The sequence below is a fragment of the Penicillium angulare genome (assembly GCF_028827245.1).
Source record: "Penicillium angulare strain IBT 27051 chromosome Unknown utg000004l_segment0_segment0, whole genome shotgun sequence".
Taxonomy (NCBI): Eukaryota; Fungi; Ascomycota; class Eurotiomycetes; order Eurotiales; family Aspergillaceae; genus Penicillium; species Penicillium angulare.
Genome location: NW_026623163.1, coordinates 6,934,854 through 6,952,631, shown reverse-complemented (window position 1 = coordinate 6,952,631; position 17,778 = coordinate 6,934,854). Strand labels below are relative to the sequence as shown.

The 17,778-nt window shown below is 47.0% G+C and overlaps 8 protein-coding genes across 8 annotated transcripts; 4 read left to right on the top strand and 4 right to left on the bottom strand.

Annotated features, from left to right (window-relative positions):
* Positions 1-467: 467 nt before the first annotated feature.
* Positions 468-3,784, top strand: N7478_006493 (argonaute/piwi family protein; the record flags this gene model as incomplete). Its single annotated transcript, XM_056922707.1, has 3 exons — positions 468-736; positions 794-1,977; positions 2,058-3,784. 3 exons carry the CDS (start codon positions 468-470, stop codon positions 3,782-3,784), a joined length of 3,180 nt encoding a protein of 1,059 aa, XP_056780744.1.
* Positions 3,785-4,558: 774 nt separating this feature from the next.
* N7478_006492 (uncharacterized protein) lies at positions 4,559-5,312 on the bottom strand (the record flags this gene model as incomplete). Its single annotated transcript, XM_056922706.1, has 3 exons — positions 4,559-4,947; positions 5,034-5,150; positions 5,246-5,312. The coding sequence occupies 3 exons, from the start codon at positions 5,310-5,312 to the stop codon at positions 4,559-4,561; spliced, it is 573 nt and encodes a 190-aa protein (XP_056780743.1).
* Positions 5,313-5,736: 424 nt separating this feature from the next.
* Positions 5,737-7,752, top strand: N7478_006491 (calponin homology domain protein; the record flags this gene model as incomplete). The annotated part of the gene is made up of 2 exons (XM_056922705.1): positions 5,737-5,903; positions 5,991-7,752. 2 exons carry the CDS (start codon positions 5,737-5,739, stop codon positions 7,750-7,752), a joined length of 1,929 nt encoding a protein of 642 aa, XP_056780742.1.
* Positions 7,753-8,362: 610 nt separating this feature from the next.
* On the bottom strand, positions 8,363-10,125 carry N7478_006490 (uncharacterized protein; the record flags this gene model as incomplete). Its single annotated transcript, XM_056922704.1, has 2 exons — positions 8,363-9,870; positions 9,999-10,125. The coding sequence occupies 2 exons, from the start codon at positions 10,123-10,125 to the stop codon at positions 8,363-8,365; spliced, it is 1,635 nt and encodes a 544-aa protein (XP_056780741.1).
* Positions 10,126-10,809: 684 nt separating this feature from the next.
* N7478_006489 (uncharacterized protein) lies at positions 10,810-12,009 on the top strand (the record flags this gene model as incomplete). The annotated part of the gene is made up of 3 exons (XM_056922703.1): positions 10,810-11,010; positions 11,067-11,551; positions 11,613-12,009. The coding sequence occupies 3 exons, from the start codon at positions 10,810-10,812 to the stop codon at positions 12,007-12,009; spliced, it is 1,083 nt and encodes a 360-aa protein (XP_056780740.1).
* Positions 12,010-12,726: 717 nt separating this feature from the next.
* Positions 12,727-13,532, bottom strand: N7478_006488 (ORMDL family protein; the record flags this gene model as incomplete). Its single annotated transcript, XM_056922702.1, has 3 exons — positions 12,727-12,777; positions 12,885-13,243; positions 13,376-13,532. The coding sequence occupies 3 exons, from the start codon at positions 13,530-13,532 to the stop codon at positions 12,727-12,729; spliced, it is 567 nt and encodes a 188-aa protein (XP_056780739.1).
* A 914-nt stretch (positions 13,533-14,446) lies between these two features.
* N7478_006487 (class I SAM-dependent methyltransferase) lies at positions 14,447-15,366 on the bottom strand (the record flags this gene model as incomplete). The annotated part of the gene is made up of 2 exons (XM_056922701.1): positions 14,447-15,081; positions 15,141-15,366. 2 exons carry the CDS (start codon positions 15,364-15,366, stop codon positions 14,447-14,449), a joined length of 861 nt encoding a protein of 286 aa, XP_056780738.1.
* A 686-nt stretch (positions 15,367-16,052) lies between these two features.
* N7478_006486 (uncharacterized protein) lies at positions 16,053-17,725 on the top strand (the record flags this gene model as incomplete). Its single annotated transcript, XM_056922700.1, has 4 exons — positions 16,053-16,338; positions 16,403-16,719; positions 16,790-16,920; positions 16,987-17,725. 4 exons carry the CDS (start codon positions 16,053-16,055, stop codon positions 17,723-17,725), a joined length of 1,473 nt encoding a protein of 490 aa, XP_056780737.1.
* Between the last annotated feature and the right edge of the window lie 53 nt (positions 17,726-17,778).

The following is a 17,778-nucleotide window of genomic DNA, read 5'->3' as shown; positions in this document are numbered from 1 at the left end:
CTGCCTTGTTCGCAAGCAAGAGAAACAAGCGACTCCCCCATCTTTTATATCTCTTTTGATGCTGGCTTGTTTGCCTCAACAGGCAACATTTGTAGTTCAATATTTGCTTCTACTATGATTCGTTCTTTGCCTTTGCCCTTTGCCAAATTTCTCTGCACTCAATCACCCAGATTATGATTGACCTTGTGCTAACAAGTTCCCGGAGAAGAACTTTTTTTTTCAAACCAAAATCACATACTCAACTACTAGTTGAGTAATACCGTTTCTGAATCCTTTCGAAACTCCCTTCTCTTTGTCTTTGCCAAAGCCTTCATTTGGTGCAGGACACAACAGCTGAAGCTGTCAGCTTCATGAAAAGCGTGGTCTCTTCATATCCACCAGTCATCCCTCATTTTCTCAAGTTCTCGACACTCTCATCCCTAAGATACCCTTTTCGGACCTCTCCTTTTTTTCTCAAGTAAGACAATATGTCTTACAATCCTCGTCTCCAAGGAGGCCCTGGGGGTGGTCCACAACGTGGTGGACAAGGTGGCCCTGGTGGAGGTAACTCCCGCGCAGGTGGACAGGCAGGATATGGTGGTGGCAACAACCGTGGTCACCCAAGAGGGGCCAATCGACCTCCTCAAAGTGGTAGCCAGCCACCCAGAGGTGAATACCACGGTGGTGGTGGCGGCCGTGGACTCCTTGACCGTAGTCGTGGCGGTCGAGGCGGCCGCGCTCGTCCCGAGCCTGTCACGTAAGTTTACAAGCCCTGACAGATTCACTAACTGATTGCTAACTTGATTTGATACAGACGACTACATGCGGAATTGCACGATAATAAGGATATGCGCAGTTATGAGGATGAATGCATTAAAGTGCAGTCGTCTTGTGAGAAGTCTCGCATATTGGAATGGAAAAAAGACCTCGATGATTGGGAAAAGAAATACGCACATAAAGCAAAGCTTACGAAAGAGGAAGAGAAAGAGAAACCCGTAGGACCGCCTCCACCCCGCCGTCCTGCTTTTGCAACTATTGGAAAATCATTCCTCCTGCGTGCGGACTTCTTTGAGATCGCTTTTCGTGATCGTAACAAGTGCTTCTTTGCTTACTCTGCGAAACTCAATCCTGATCCAACTTCCAAATGGCGGACGAAGGCAGTGTTTCTAGCTCTTCTTGAGGATCCGCGCATCAAGAAGTTTTTTGGATCCTCAGATATGGCACAGGAACTGGTCACTGTCGGTAGATTGACGACGGGAGATACGAAAGTGATCACGATGCAGATCAAACTCCCGGGTAAAACCATACTTCCGGGCAAAACGGGTCAAGCCGAAAAGGACCCATCTGAGACTTATTCCATTACCTTGACCGAAACCGCTAAGGTCTGCCTTGAAGATATCTTGACGAAAATAAAGGACACATGTCAGAGATGGCCACTCAAAGACGAGGCCACTTACACTCGAGTTCTGAACGTTCTTCTTACCCGTCATCAATCTTTGGATCAGAGCATCGTTACAACTGGCAAGGGTCGCCAAAAGTACTTTTACATCGACCCACGCCGCAAAGAGTATACGGATCTTGGAGCTGGTCTTGAGGTTATCCGTGGATACTTCTCCAGTGTTCGATTTGGGGCTCAAAAGTTGCTATTGAATCTCAATGTCACCCATGGCACTTTCTTTGTATCGCAGCCGTTCCCTGCGTATACCGCTTTATATGAGAGGGAACATGAAGCTGATAGTTGGTCGACATTTGAGAAGCAAATCAAAGGTATACGAATCGAGGTCAGTCACCTACCCAAAGAATTAGACAAAAACGGCAGTCAAGTGTTCCAACAACGATCGATTTGGGGGGTGGCACACGAAAAGGACGGGGACCCGTCGACAGGTAGAAAGCCTCCTCGAGTTAAGAAACTTGGCGCCGGCCCCAATGACGTTTCATTCTTTGAGGACAACCAGGGCAATGGAACTTGGACGACCGTCTCTGAATACTTTCGGCGAAGTAAGTAATCCATCTTTACCGAGTTATGTTGAAATTTGTGATGTAATTTACCGAATTTGATTAGACTAACATTTGAACAGCATACAATGTGACAGCTCGAAGCAACTTGCCAGTGCTAAATCTCGGGAGCAGGCAAAGACCCGTCTATGTTCCACAAGAATGTTGCAGAATCCTTCCTGGTCAAGTCTTCCGTGGCGAGCTCGTTACTAGCCAGCGCCAGAATATGATCACTTTCAGCTGTCGCAGGCCCCCAAACAACTATAAGTCTATCACGGAAACAGGCTTAGGTATCATGGGCATCGCTAATGACAACGTTCGTGAAACAAACCTTGACATCAACAAGGAGATGATTACGGTTCCTGCTCGTCTTCTTGCACCTCCCAACCTCAAATACGGCGAGTCAAAGGCGAGTGTTAGGGCTGCTTCTTGGAACCTGTCCAGAACAAAATTTACGGCCGTGACCCGAGATAATATTGTATGGGCTATCATCGTTTTCAAGAGAGAGTTCAAACCCAAAGTCTCTGGAACCAAAGACTCTAATACCCCGAAAGTTGACAAGAGCCTGGTGAAACCCACATCCGATTTCGTGAAATGCTTGAGAGGCCTAGGGTTCCAACTGAATACTCCGGTGGGCGACCCGGAATTGGTTGAATATAACCACCAAAATTACCGTCAAAAGGTCAATGAGACACTCAGCAAGGAAACATACCGTCGCTCAACTTTTGTCCTCATTCTAATGGCTGACAACGAGGAAAGGCTTTTCAATCATATCAAGTTGGTTGGCGATTGTCAAGTAGGCTGTTTGACGCATTGCTGCAAATATGATAAATGGAAGGATGGCAACGAGCAGTATATGGCCAACAATGCCATGAAGATCAACTTGAAGCTTGGTGGTACTTGTCAATCTCTTGACCCTGTTTCGTCTACAAAAATCTTGGCAGGAAACAAGACAATGGTCGTTGGACTTGATGTGACTCACCCGACCGGAATGGAGTACACATCATTCCCAAGCGTTGCTGCCATCGTTGCTAGTGTGAATGCAAGGCTTGGACAATGGCCCGGGGAGGCTCGAATGCAAGACGCGAAGCAAGAGATTATCCAGGAGGTTGGAGGTATGTTGGAATGGCGTCTCAAGGCATGGCACAACAAGAACAGCGGTCAGTTACCAGAGAACATTCTGATTTACCGTGATGGCGTGAGCGACGGTCAATACGTCGATGTCAGGAATAAGGAACTTGACGCCATGAAAAAGACTTGCCATAATATCTATGTGGTTAGTAAAAAGCTCCCGATGCCAAAGTTTACATACATTGTAGTGACCAAGCGTCACCATGTTCGATTCTTTGGCGCCAAAGGCGAGGATCTGGATCAGAATGGCAATCTACATCCTGGAACCGTCGTGGATCGTGGTATTACCCGCGCATCACTCTGGCACTTCTATCTCCAAGCGCAGCAGGCTATTATGGGGTCAGCCCGTCCTGCACACTATGTTGTGATGCATGATGAGATCTTCACGAATAACAAGGCAAACCCTGAGGGAAAACCGGCCGATAAGGTTCAAGAGCTGACCCATAACATCTGTTATATGATGGGCCGCTGCACTCGAGCCGTTTCATATGGTACCCCGGCTTTTCTGGCTGATAAGCTCTGTGAACGTGCCCGTCGCTACGTTAAAGCCTGGTACACTATGAAAGATGCCGAGTTAGGCGGGCCACCGCGTGATAAAGAGGAACTTAAAACCTTTCGCCCCACGAGAGCGGAAATGCAACTTCATAACAGATTCCATGAAACTATGGCCTACATTTGATTGCAATTGGTTAGAGTATTGTTCTTAAGAGGCGATATGGAATTTGTTTTTGAGATAACATGAAAAATATTTGTTTTCTCAGCGTGCATTTGGCACTTGCATGAAATCAGCATGTTGTCTCATTTCTTTATTTGTTTGCTTGTTGAGTTGTCTTGATTCTTGAAATAATATGTCTTGGCCTCCCTGAGTGAGCAACGACTTGAACGATTGTTGTCATCAGGCAATTACAACCAAAACAGTCAAAATCCACCAAAAACAACAAGAAACCTGAAAGCCAAAAAAAAGCCAAAAATCCCCAAAAAATCCACGATAAAAAGGCGAGGGTGGGAGGGTGAGACTCATATTCTTGTATTTTCTTTTTTTCTCTTCTTCTTCTTCTGTGTCTCTATCTCTACTGTCTCTGTCTCTATTTCAAATTGCTGTACATACATCTTCAAGATTGTATATTTTGACGTTTTAAGATACAAATTGTTTTGCCCGCTTGGGCCAATCACATCTTGTGCATTCAGTAAACGTAAGCGCCGCATGGAGCATAGTAACCTCAAGTGCTTGGAGCCTTTGAACATTCTTATAAACACAACCAGATGATACCACTTGATAAATTAGGAGTAGAGCTTCATTTGGAGTATATGAAAAGTCGATCACATATTATGATTATGTATGTCGTGAGTTGTACATCGAAGCCTCCGGATCGACAGAAGAAAGTCCCTATCATATAAGGGTAGTTTGTGTCCAACATACCCTAAGCAATTTTGTAGAAAATGCAAAGGATTTTCAGCGTTGTGATGTAGGGTTCCAGGCGTCAGGCTGCCATTCACCCCCTGATGTTTGTTTATCGGCTTTCGCCCAGGGATTTACTTCCTTCTTAGTCTTCGGGGGTGGGCTGGTAGGCTCGGGCTGTGGTGCTTGGGCGTGGGATGAGGGGGTATTAGTCGAAGTGGCCGTCGATTCGGAGTTCATATTGGTAGTAGCAGGGCCGGGCTCAATCCCTGTAGTATTTTGTTGCGTATTCGGCTTATCAAGGTAGGAGGCTTTGCTAGCCCAGCGCTCATCAGCCAACCGCGCCAGTTCTTTCATTTGTGCTTGGCGGATCAGATCTTGTCGTTGCTCTTCAAGTGTCGGCGCAGTCGGGCGGACGTATCGAAGCCATTGGTGCCATTGCGCTAAGTAAGAATACAAAAGTCAGTACCCGGCGAAAGATGTCTTCCACGAAGCACCTTGCTGCTGAAGGTCCACACATAACACTTACGAGAAACTTGAACATCTCCGTAGTGTGTTTTCGGGTCGAACTTCACAATTCGTCTGAAGCGGCCAGCTTTCAGCTGATCTTTAAATTCCCAGAAGGTGTTTCCGGCAAGATCCTGGCCTGAGAAAGTGGCGGGTTGACTGTTAGCAACACGGAATAAAGGCCGAGGCATAAAGCGCCGAGTGACGAAGGCAGAGACGGAAATAGAAACTCACCGACCATATAAGAGGTCCGCCAGGGTAGTCGGAGACTTTTCCACTTGAACCAGAGGCTGTTCACCATTGTTATGTTGATCAAGAGTGGAGGTCGAGAATCGAGAAGACTGAAGCGTGGAGAAAAAAAGGTGCGGGCCAATTGAGCCAGAACGTTAGGAACGTCATCGGCGGAGCCCAAAACACAGCCCCAGGCATTCATTCCATTCTACCTTCTTTCCCCCAACTTCCTGTCCTCTTCTCTCCAAAACTCTCGGAGGTGCGCCTGGAGGAATTATTTGTTTAGGAATCACATTCATATTTGTTGACTGATAATTTGAATTCAAATTCCTTTTTTGTTTCGCATACCCAACCCTCTGATACCCAAGTCTCCACACATCGGCACCGATTAGGCACGCGCGGCCACAGGGATACTCTTTTGACACAGGGACTACACCACCACCGCTGCTGCATTCAACCGGTTCGAATAGGAAGACTACGATCTAACGCCCACTATGGCATCGGTTTCATCTTTGGACAAAGACCTGCGCAATATGCGCCTGTCCCGCTATACCCCGCAGGCAGCCGCCGAAGTACGTGACTGGGTCGAAGATGTGTTGCGCGAGAAACTCCCTTCTACCGATTTACTCGAAGGACTGAAAGATGGAGTAGCCCTTTGCAAGTCAGTTTCAATTGCGATTTTTCCGCGCCCCGCATGCATATCTGCAGTTAGAGCCTGAACTAACTTCTTTCCCCCCTTGTATTCTAGACTAGTCAATTTAGCCGTATCCCCGGGCGTGAAGTATAAGCAGTCGTCAATGCCATTCGTCCAGATGGAGAACATCTCTCATTTCCTACGTGCTTGTCAAATGGCACCGATCAGCCTCCCGCCGCACGACGTCTTTCTTACAGTTGATCTCTACGAAGCGAAGGACCCCGCGCAGGTCCTCCAGTGCCTTGCAGCGTTTAGCCGGAGAGCCAACGCCTTGCAGCCTGGTGCTTTCCCACGTACCGTCGGTCCGCAAAGCAAGCGGGGGCTTGTAAGCCCCAATGCGACGGGTACTTCGAGTCCAGGACCATACAATCGGCCAGGTCGCGCCTCGAGCAATGTCAGCGATACGAACTCTGGTCGACCGGGAAGTCAATCATCGGGGTCTTTTAGCTCTTGGAGTAAGAAGGATGATCAGTCGAAGACAGCACCGGCGTGGAATATTCATCAGTATGGCTACATGGGCGGAGCTAGTCAAGGTAACCAGGGCATTGCATTTGGTGCTCGGCGTCAAATAACTACCCCAGGCCCGGCTGTTCCAAGTTTGGCAGAGAAAGAGAAGCGCAGGAAAGAGGAAGAGGACATAATCCGCCAGAATGCAGAGAGAGACGAAGCTGAACGGGTGCATCAACGCGCAATCGAAGATCAGGAGGCTCGTGCTAAAGTCGAGGAGCAACGAAGATGGGAGGAAGAGACCGATCAGTTGAGAGAGAAGAAGCGACGCGAAATGGAAGATGAGAAGAGAAGATGGGATGATGAAAAACGCCGATGGGAGGCAGAGGAGCAACGCCGACTAGCCGAAGAGAAGGCGACTGAGGAACGCTTCGAGCAGGACCGACAACGTCGAAAGAGTGCAAACGATTCTCGTCTTAACGGTCAATTTCTCAGCCAGTATCAATCCGGTCAGACCAACAATGTCCCACCTGCTGTGTCAACGGAAGAGACTCCCGAAAGCCGTCGCATCAAAGAACTCGAGCGTGAGCTTGAACTGGCCAAAGAGCGTGAACGCAAGTACGAGACCGACCGACAAAGCACAGAACCACAAGACGAGAATGACTCAGAACCTCGTAGCCAAAGCCGTGGACGTCCTGTCCCTGTCCCCCCAAAGCCAAGCTACAGCTTTTCGTCTCTCGAACAAGAACGCCGACTCCTTCGCGGTGAATGGCAAAAGAATCAAGATTTGCCATCAGCAGAGGAGACGACGGATGATTACGAAGAGCAAGCCCCCCCTCCACCTCCACGACCACTACCAGAGCCCGTGCCAACCCAACAGCAAGCACCAGCTCTTCCCGCCAGAGAACTACCGCCTGCACCTGCACCTCGCCCTCTCCCAGATCCGGCAGCATACTCTGCAAACCGTGGCCAAAGCCGCACCGACCGTTTCTTAAACTCGAACCCAGCTCCCGCAGCACCGGCCCCTGCTTCCCATCAGCCACAAGACTACAGCACCACATCTGAAGTAGACGCAGAAAACAGTCGCCGTGAAGCTTCACAGCAGAAGACGCGCGCTGGTGGCTGGGCTTCGAAATCACTGCTCGAACGCGAGATGGAACGTGAGCGGGAACGCCAACGTGAGTGGGAGGATAACCAGAAGCAAACACAAGCAGCTGCGCGCGATACCTCGCACGGCTCAGGCCCGGGTCAAACATGGGATGTTCATCAGTATGGCTACCTGGGCGGGGATAATCAGAACCGTGGAGGCACAGGATTAGGTATTGGAGGTGCCCGACGCCAAATTATTGGACCACGACCTCCCCCATAAATATTTTCTTAAAGCTCATTACCCTGATACATCTATCGACTTGCAATATCACATTTACTTCTCCTAGTCTTATTCACCTTGACTTCTTATCTTACCCGAATACTTTTTTTGCTTTCAGAATTTCCCCAGTCTCCTATGTTCTCCCTTTTTATTTGCGCTGGCGACACGGATGATTTGCTCACTATAATTCCCTAAGCCTTGGTTTATTTTAAATCCTTTCATTTGGTTGTTTCTTTGGTGGTTGTAGATACTTATGCTTATAAATTCAAAATAAGAATGATTCTTATTCGAACTTTTTGACTTTTCAGAGAAGATCCAAGTAGTTACGCTACGTTGAAGATGATATATGGTCGTTCAACACCTAGACTTCACTCATGAACAGCTCCCTGGAGTAGTTCTTGCTCGTCAATGGCCTGTGATAGGAGAGATATTCAACTACAAAGATACATTATGAACACTTTAAAGTCTCATATTCTCATATTCTTGAAATCTAACACATATCTGGTCAACTGAGTATTACATGATAAAAGAGCAATGAACTTGACGAATGACCCCGGTGTATGCATCATTAAAATCGTCACTTTCATAAACCATCGTGAGGCAACTCGCATCAAGCCAAACTCTCCGTCTCGGTCTTATCCTTGAAAAGCTCAAGAAAGTACACCAATCTTAGCCCACTATCAATCAAACAGAGCCATTCAATCGGTTCCTGGCTATGAGTATTTTGACTACGTTCGAGATCATCCTGAGCCATTCGCCCTCGCCGATGGACTCCATCATGAACAGCTTTCTCAAGCTGACGCGTAAAGCTGATCATACCACTAGTCGCCAAAAGGGTAAAAGTTGCCTCAAGAAGTAACGAGACCTTTGCATTGCTCACCATGGTAGCGGATGCTGCTGAGTACGGAAGAAAGCAGTGTTCCAATTTAGCTTGATTGAGACACGTATCCTCTGAGTCAGGTGCAGAACTCTCCCGTAGATTGAAGAGAAGCTTTTCGCAGAGTGTAGCTTGTGCCGGCTCTGAGATAACGGGCAGAACAGCTGGACTAATCATAGTCTGGAAGGCTGGAAGAGATAGCGGGCGAATGTGTTCCACGAAAAGATCGTACAGATCGTTCCAGCTCATGAAATCGCGAGGAAGGCGTTCGGAGACGTTGGATAGAAGTCCCATGAGTCTTTTGCGAAACCGTAGAGATGCCAGGCCGCTTGATGCAGCGAGCCCAACGCTATGGTGAGGTAGGGAGGTTTGTTGTGCTTCTGCGGAACCATTGATTTTAGCTCCAGTTTCAGATCTGGTTCCCCGTCTCGTCCGCTTCGTGCGACGCGTTTTCCCTTTTGTATTTGAAGGTGAAGTATTATGAGCTGCTGAGTCTGTCGTTCCGTTCATCTCCTCATCCGTCTCATCTTGCGATAGGTAGTCTCCATATATATCCTGGTCAATGTTGACTCCACGCCCTCTCTTCTTAGGCTTTTCCGGGGCTTGAAGGCTCGTAAGTTCCTTCTTGAATACAGCTCGGAATTCATTGATAGAGGCAGTACTCCCATCCGCGAAGATAGCTCGAAGAATTCTGCGATTTCGTCCATAAGTGGAATTCGAGGTAATGAACTGGTAGATCAGACTGTCACGCAGAATGTTAAGAGGAACCGCTCTCTGTCGGCCTCCATTCTCAACCGGTTGAGTGACCTCTTCATATTCTCGTACTCGTTCTGCCCAATCATCTTCGAGGACGTCACACATATAACGCAGCCAAATCTGCCAGCGCTCCCAGCGCTCGGGGTGAAGTACAGAGCAATTAAACGCCCATCCAACCATGTGCCAGAAATCCTCAGCACGAGACCATAGCGAATCAGACTTTCCCATTTCCAAATTCAACGGTTTATCAGATCGCAAACTGCTATTCCCCTCTTCTTTTTGTCGGCCAGATCGCGATACCCGATCCGCAAAAGAAAACGCATGGTTCAGTTTGCAGTCTTGCGGCGAGACTAAGGAACTGAGTAGTCGCAGGAGCCGCAACGAGAGATGAGCGGCATCTTTTTCTTCCGCGGACTTAGCGCGAGTGGTTGTAGATGGGTGAACGAGAAACGTAGTAGCGAGTGCGATATGCTGTGGTAATGGCACTATGATTTTTTCTGAAATGTATGTCCCTGAAGAAATGCTACTAATTAAAAGGTTTAATCCTTGGGTATCTGTGGTAATGTGTTAGCAGGATGGACGGTGTGTAGGTTAAGAAGGGATGGTCACGAACATAGATTTTCTTCAAAGAAAATGCCTATATTCTGTGTCAATTCAAAAGGGAGCTCCGCTGGTTTGCGATAGCTTTGGCCACCCGGGGGCGCCATGGCGTCGAGATAACCCGGAGAAGCAACTGACATGGTCGCGGGTTCGCGTCAGCACGCGCTTATCGATAAGTGCTGAGTCAGTGTGGGGGAGAGTTCAAATGTTGGTGGCCTTGATGCCTTAGAGATGGAGGGAAATGTTGATTAGCTTTGAAGGCGTTTGCGATGTTTCAATGGAAAAGAGACTTGGTTCTAGGTTAGAATGGGTGTGGTTTCGAGGGAGATTTTGAGGTTTGAGGTTTGAGGCTCTATGGCGGTTCTGTTTGTTTCCTTTGTTGCCTCAGTCAATATGGCCCATTAACTAACTGCGGCAAATGACATACAAAGCACAGGCTATTTGGCATGAGGGTGATACAGGAAAGATAAAAGTTAAAAAAGATCAGTTGGGGCAATAATAATATTGTGCAACTGATACATGGTCAGTTCAGCTTAATTTTGACTGTTCATCTCATAAATCTGAATCTACAACCTTTGATCTATACTTCCAAGGTTGGTTGCCCCCGCAGCTATCCACACACAATGTATGGGTGGATTGATGAGTCACGGTAATACGAGCTCTTATGCATACTGGACATAATTTCAAATTGATCAGCACATATAAATTCTGAGTGAATCTATACCGAATTTGAACACAATAAATCAAAGACTTCCAATCTCTTTAGATTCAAACTACACGCCTTGTTCCCTTTACTTTCTATCCCTGAACCAGACCAGCCCAAAATGGACACAGTCCAGGACTTCGTTGCCGAACAACTTGCACAAACCCCTTATGCATGCTCGTCACTTACGCGTTTGTCTGGCGGAACCGCGAATTTCATATACCGCGGCACACTCAACACCACTCAGGAGTCTATCATAATCAAGCATAGCAAGGACTACGTAGCTTCGAATCCGAATTTCAAGCTTGACACTGAAAGATCTGTGGGTTATACTATTTTAATATCTAACGAGGGTTCAAAAGCTAATGACATTCTAAGTATTTCGAAGAGTCTATTCTGCAGGCACTCGACAATGAGCCGTACTCGCAGAACAATATCACTGTTCAGTCTCCTCGTGTCTTGCACTTCATCCATGAAACAAATATTCAAATCCATGAAGATCTTCGCGACTCAGATAGCTTGAAAGTTTTTCTACTGGAAAGGGTTTCTAAAGATGTATCGGAATCATATTCACGAGCTCTAGGGCATTCCCTCGGATCGTGGTTACGGTCATTCCACGCTTGGGGTGTCAAGACTCAACAGAAAGAGATTAGAGAAATCGTTGCCAAAAACACAGCGATGAAGCAATTGAAATTCTACATCAACTACCCTATGCTACTGGAGACTGTCGACAATTTCTCTGAGATTCTTGGTGAGAATCGTACCGTGTTTGAACAGGTGCGAGATCTTGCTGCCACAGAATTGAAAAATGATGCCCTCGACGATACACACGGGCTTATCCATGGGGACTTCTGGACTGGAAAGTAAGTTTTCCATTGAATTGATACTCTAAACTTAAAGAAAAGACACTAACCCCGTTACCAGCGTCCTCGTTTCAAAGAATCCCCTTCTCGAACAGTCCCAAACTCAAATATTTGCTATAGATTGGGAGCTTGTCCAGATTGGACACAAATCATTGGACCTAGGACAGATGATTGCGGAGCTATACGAAACAAAGCTCTTCAAGGGCGTTGAGCATGGACTGTGGATTATTGAAGGATTCCTAGAGGGCTATGGACCTTTGAACGATGAAATGGCATTTCGGACGGCGATACACGTTGGCGTTCATTTGGTCTGCTGGGGGAGTCGAGTTGCAGGATGGGGCAACCAGAATCAAGTTGAGGATGTTGTGAAAGTGGGCAGAGACTTGATTCTGCAGGCGTGGGCGAAGAACAAGTCATGGTTTGAACAGGATCCTATGGGGTGTCTTTTTAAGAGATGAAGTTGCTCATGCTATCCATGGATGATAAATAGAAGTTATACAGCTCTTGTACTATGTGGGTGGAGCTGATATACTTGGCTCTGCTCTGCATGTAGACTGGCATATATCACTTTGAAGAATTTGAAATGATAGCTATGGATACTTTATCTACCATTGAATAGACCCGACTGGTGAAATTGCTCGCGTACTTTTACAATTTGTTATGGCCTTGGGCGGACCCCAAGCTGTATACAAGCCCCGGGGCCGGCAGCATCAAGCGATGATGCAATAAGCCCCCGCTTGGACCCAGCCGCCTGCATAAGGGTATGCCTAGTAGTCTACAGGGCCCATCTTCTATTGCAGGATTTTCATGACTACCAAGTCTCTGGTATGCTCAATTACAGTTTCTGGGACGTAGAAAGAATGATGTGCAAAACATAAGATATGCAGGGCTCTAAAACTGGACATCTAGACAAAGGACAGGCTGGAACTAAGAGGGGCCGGGCCCACGGCTGCATCTCATATTTGCCCAAAAAAAAAGTGAAGAAAGGAGAAGATTTGCGACAAGCCAATGACGGATCGTATTCCGTGGGGTAACTGTAATGCAAGAAACTCTTTACTGAGAAAAGAGGAAGCAGGAAAGTTCAGGGAACGGAGGAGAGGAATAGAAGACAGAGAGTGAGCTTAGAAGGCTCAAATACGCCGATGTAGCAAAGAGAAGGGAAAGGAAAGGATGTACTATGACTCCTCGGGTAAGTCGGAGAATAAGCCTATTCGCAAACGATGCGACTGGAAAGATGTTAGTGACCCATTATTTTCTCAAATTGATTCCTCAAAAGGCACGAAGATGGATAAATGAGGGAAGTGACTTTATCCGGGGCATAGAAAACACGTACAAATGGCAGTTTGGGGATGACCACTCCCAGTGTGGCCATGACGTTGATGGTGAAATATGTCAAGTCGTAGTGGGTATAGTGGGTGCTGACGAGGAAGAGCACGATAGGTACGCAGAGCAAAAACTTCTTCGTAGGTGTATACTGGTCACCATTGTCGATTTGCTCCCACATGTTGAGGTTATCGTAGGCGCCACCGTTGAACTCGAACGGAATGCCCCGCACCCAGTGAAACATTAAGAAGGAGCCAAACATGTAGCTGATATTGGTGAGGGTCCATGAAGTCTCCTGTGAGACGCCGGGAATGATATCGTAAAGGACTTTGAGGGCGGCAATGAGAACGAAATGGATAGTCCAGGCACCTATTCACGCGACAAGATTTCCTTCGTTAGCACATCGTGTTCAATATTCCCGAGAGATTCCATGAGCTGTCCACCGTGTCCAGAGCGGATCGGTCGGAGAGTCAAGAGGAAACCGGCGCAACCATAACTCACCCTTAGCATTGACCCAGTTCGCATTGAGATTGGGCAACGCAGCTTGATCGCTGGTATGTTCGATGGATTCGGGGGGCTCTTGGTAGATGAGACTGCTGGACCGCCGGCGGCGGCCCTGCTTCTGAGTATTTGGCGATAACCGCTGCGGCCCGTCCATCTCGGGGGCGAAAGAGATGGCGCGAGGGACCAACAGGGAGGATTTAGAAGAGTCGGAAGCCAGTGTGACGGAGTGAAGGTGGTGGATGGGAAAAAGGAGCGTGGGGATGGAAGTGGCACACACGGCCCAGAACTGGAGAAAGGCGGATCGGCTTTCGGGGGTCACGGGGCAGTTTCTTTTTTTATTCTGTCAACAACGACAATTTGTCTCACTAAGGTCTGTGGCGAATGTCTGGGAGGAGGTCTTCCGAAAGGCAATAAATTGTTATTTTTTTTTTTTTCTCAATGACTCAAGTGAGATAGAGATCGGAAGAAGGAATTCACGGAGAAGATGGTTGATCCCGGCACGTGCAGCAGCTTCAGTTTGAAGAAAAGTCTGGACTCGCAAAACTAAGCCTCAAACTAGTCACGCCTCTCCTATTTATACGGAAGAGAAAGCCCCTATTTTGGAGTCCCGGAATAGTTTTTCTTCACTACGATCGCGTTTGAGCTTGGTTACCTGGAAACTGTTGTCATTATCGCCGTTTGATGGTTATTTCCTTTTCTCCGATGCCTACCATATCCAGGCACTCCCATTCTTATGAATAATTGACTGTTGCAGGTGGTGTGAAAATGATTACGCCTATTTACAAGGATTTCAGTCCCATGATGTTTTACCCGACGCGACATTTTCTCCTTTCATGCTAATTAATTTAGGATCTGGCAATCATCAACACCAAATCAACAGGAGATAGTAGTGCCATATGGCAATACTCGCCAGTTCGCGGGCGGAATTGCGGAATCACTGACAGCCAAGACCACCGTTCATGCACGGTCCTACACTAGGCAGTCCCAACGGCCCATGGGTCCGGATTTCAATCAACTCCAATTATACTTTGCGATTCTTTAAACCTCACTAATTCAACATAATCCGCATCAAGAACTCGGCTTCCATGAACTGAACCATGTGGGCAATGCCCTCACGGCAGCTAATGGCTGAGTTGCAGTGCTCTGCTTAACAGCATCAAGCAGCATCTTCGCATACACACGACGTGGTTCTGGAGTCAGAGACTCGACCCTGGCAGCGTAACTCTCGGAGAGAACATGGCCCACTTCCCACCTCCCGTCTTCAAGTCCTTCTGCTGCCTCAATTATGCTCTCCGTTTCTAATTCCCAGCCTGTTTCTCTACCCATTTCGCGGATCATCTTAGGCGAACAGATTGATTGAACGTTGTCGTTACTAGTCCATGGATCGGAGGGTTGACCGATATTAATATCTGCCAGGGAAATCACGGCTAGCATATGTGGTAAAACCGCAATGTCACCCTGAAGATCGAGCAAGAACTCCGCAATGAGAACTCGACGCACCCGCCCACGAAGGGAGCGTAGCATAGACAAGAGTATGTCGGGAGAAGGCAGATACCACAAGCAGCGGGCAAAGACAGCACAGTCGTATATTTCATCATTCGTTTGGCAGAATTCTTCCACTGTTGTCTGCTTGAATGTGATTCGATTCCCCAGGGGAGATGCCTTGAGCTGAGACTGCGCTTCTCCTAGTGTCATAGGGGCACCTGACCGCATTGAAAAATCAACAAACTATTCTTCAGCCACTGAAAGCCATGATGCATACCATAATCTAGTGAGGCTGGATCAATAGCCGTGACATGCCCGTTCTCCCCTACCAGATCGGCGAGTAGAATGGTACAGTCACCTTGCCCACATCCAATTTCAAGAACTTTCGAGCCTTGAGGAATCTTCCATTTCCGTAAAAGTGCCAGTCTGTGCTCAACTTGAGGGGAGCTTGATATCCCAGACTCTAAGACTTGAACTGCGGCGGGAGATAATTCGGAAGTCATAATGTCTAACCAGTTCGGAGAACCTTTTCTTCTTCTTTTTTGAATAGAAGTTGCACCAAATGACTTTTTATAAATGCAAGAAAGATTTCATCTAATTCAAAAGAGAAAAAAGAGGCAAAGGCCGCAGGATGGGAGTTTAAGTAGTTATTAGACAGCGTTGGCTGACTCTGAGTGAGTCTTACTGAGTCACTCACCCCGCTTTTAGAACGTGATATTGATAGGGGACATAAGATAACCACTCAATCTTCAATTTTTGAATTCTTTTATATAAATTGCGTTGTTTAATTGTGGAGGAAATGTTCCTCTATGACAGGCAAACCGAGCTTATAGCTTAGGATCGCCCATCGGGAGTTATGATCTTGACCCAGTTATTGTACCGGGTGGGGCTCGATTTGAAGGTCTTGAAAGGGATCAAACTATGCAGAAATGAAACAGTGAAGCCCCTTCGTGCATAAAACATAAACGCACAAAGCTGTGCGGCAAAATCATTCGCTAACGTGGTCCGTGGCCCACAATCATTGGGGGCCGAACACCCAGGAGACGGTGACCACAGGCTTCTTATAACCGCCCGTTACAGCTGACGATAAGGCTGAAGTCACACAAGATTTGCTGATGCTTTCTTTTTTTATTAATCCGCCAAAAGGATCCTGCCATTATAATCTGCTTTTACTGCAAACAAACCGAAGATGGCAAACCCCACAAATGCAAAGGATAAGAATAACAGCCAAGGGTACAAAACACAGCCCCTTCTTTTTCTAAGATGGCTACAACCTGGGACAGTTAAATCGCGCGAATTTAAGCCTAGGAAGAGCAGAAGCAAAAAACAGAAAGAGGTGGAAGAGAAGAAAAATTCCGATGACAACTCGAGTTCTTCAAGTGAACAGTCTGAGGAAATAGTCAAATCTACCCGCTTCGACTTGATTGATCTAGCTGGAAAAGACCTGAATACATTAAAGTGGGCATTTGAGTATCGTTAGTGAAACTGTTGCTCATGAGCCGAATATCTCCATAGACATCAAACTGACTACTCTAACAGTGCATGAATTCTGGTACCCTAAGATGCTCCCTCTAAAATATCTGCACGTGAAAGAATATACCCACCAAGTCTCACCCCAGACTTTCCAAGCATTATCTTCTACGCCCTACTATATCCAAGATGCCATGGTCTGTATGGCAATCTTTCAGCAAAGAGCTAAATATAAGGAGGGTGATGCCCAATCAAAAGCTCTCCTGGCAAAGTCTCTTGATGCCCGTGGAAGAATGCTTCGCAGCCTCTCCGCAGATCTAAGTGACCCGGAGAAGCGTACAGGAAATATGGTAATTGGAGGAATATTCCAGCTTCTTTATAACGACGTGAGTCTCAATTGTATTGAATATGACCATGGGCAATCTAGATACTCAACGACATTTTTTTTCTATTTAGCTTGCTCGTGGCATCTCAGATGGATGGCGATATCACTTTGCAGCAGCATACAAAATAATGCGACTGAAAGGTGGTCTACAGGCACTGGCTGAGAAGCCCGAAACACATTTACTCGTTCGTGCTTTTCTACAGTAAGTATAAGCCGAAGGTTGCGCTCATTCATAGCTTGAGCCTCACATGTACTAACAGCCATATAGCGCCGGGGTAGTCGGTGACACCACATCACCTCCAACAGAGCAGGCTCTAGCCCCTCAAGATACAACCCATTTTGAAACCTTCATCGATATCGTGGAAGACATAGGATACGTTCTTACAACGTATCCTGCATTTTTCTTTGTCCAAACGATGCGCATTAATCAGCTCCGAGCGATGACAGCGGACCGTATCCAGTGGGGGTTATCACCAGATCCAAATGCGCGAACCCAGGCCTTTTCCATTCTAAACGACATCAAAAGCTTCTCAATTAATGAGACTAAGGGTACACCTTCACCAATGACCGACAGTATGCTCCTAGGGCAATCATTCAAGACTGCCCTGTACATATTCTGTGTCCTTTCCCTTCAAAGCGTCTCAATCTTGCCATCGAGCAATGACGATTCCGATCCCCTTGCCCATATAGTTTCCTACGAAGCTGAGACATTGGCCGCAATTATAGAAAATGGGTTACCTAACCCAAAGCTCAAATTGCTTCTGCTATGGCATTTGACAGTTCTCGGCGTGGACGCAGTGAACAGGGGGGAAACTAGGCGTGATTTGGTGCGCAGGTGCGCATATGATATGTATACTTATACTGGCTCGTATTCTGTGTGGCACTTAAAGGAAGTTCTCGAGACGTTTTGGGCTTCTGGCAAGACAAGATGGGATGACTGCTGGGACAAACCATATTTATTTTCACCCGCAACGAATATGGATAGTTCATCATTAATACCAAAATAGCATAGAAAATCTCAAGAGCTATGTTATGAAAGTACTATGTGATTTGATTGGTC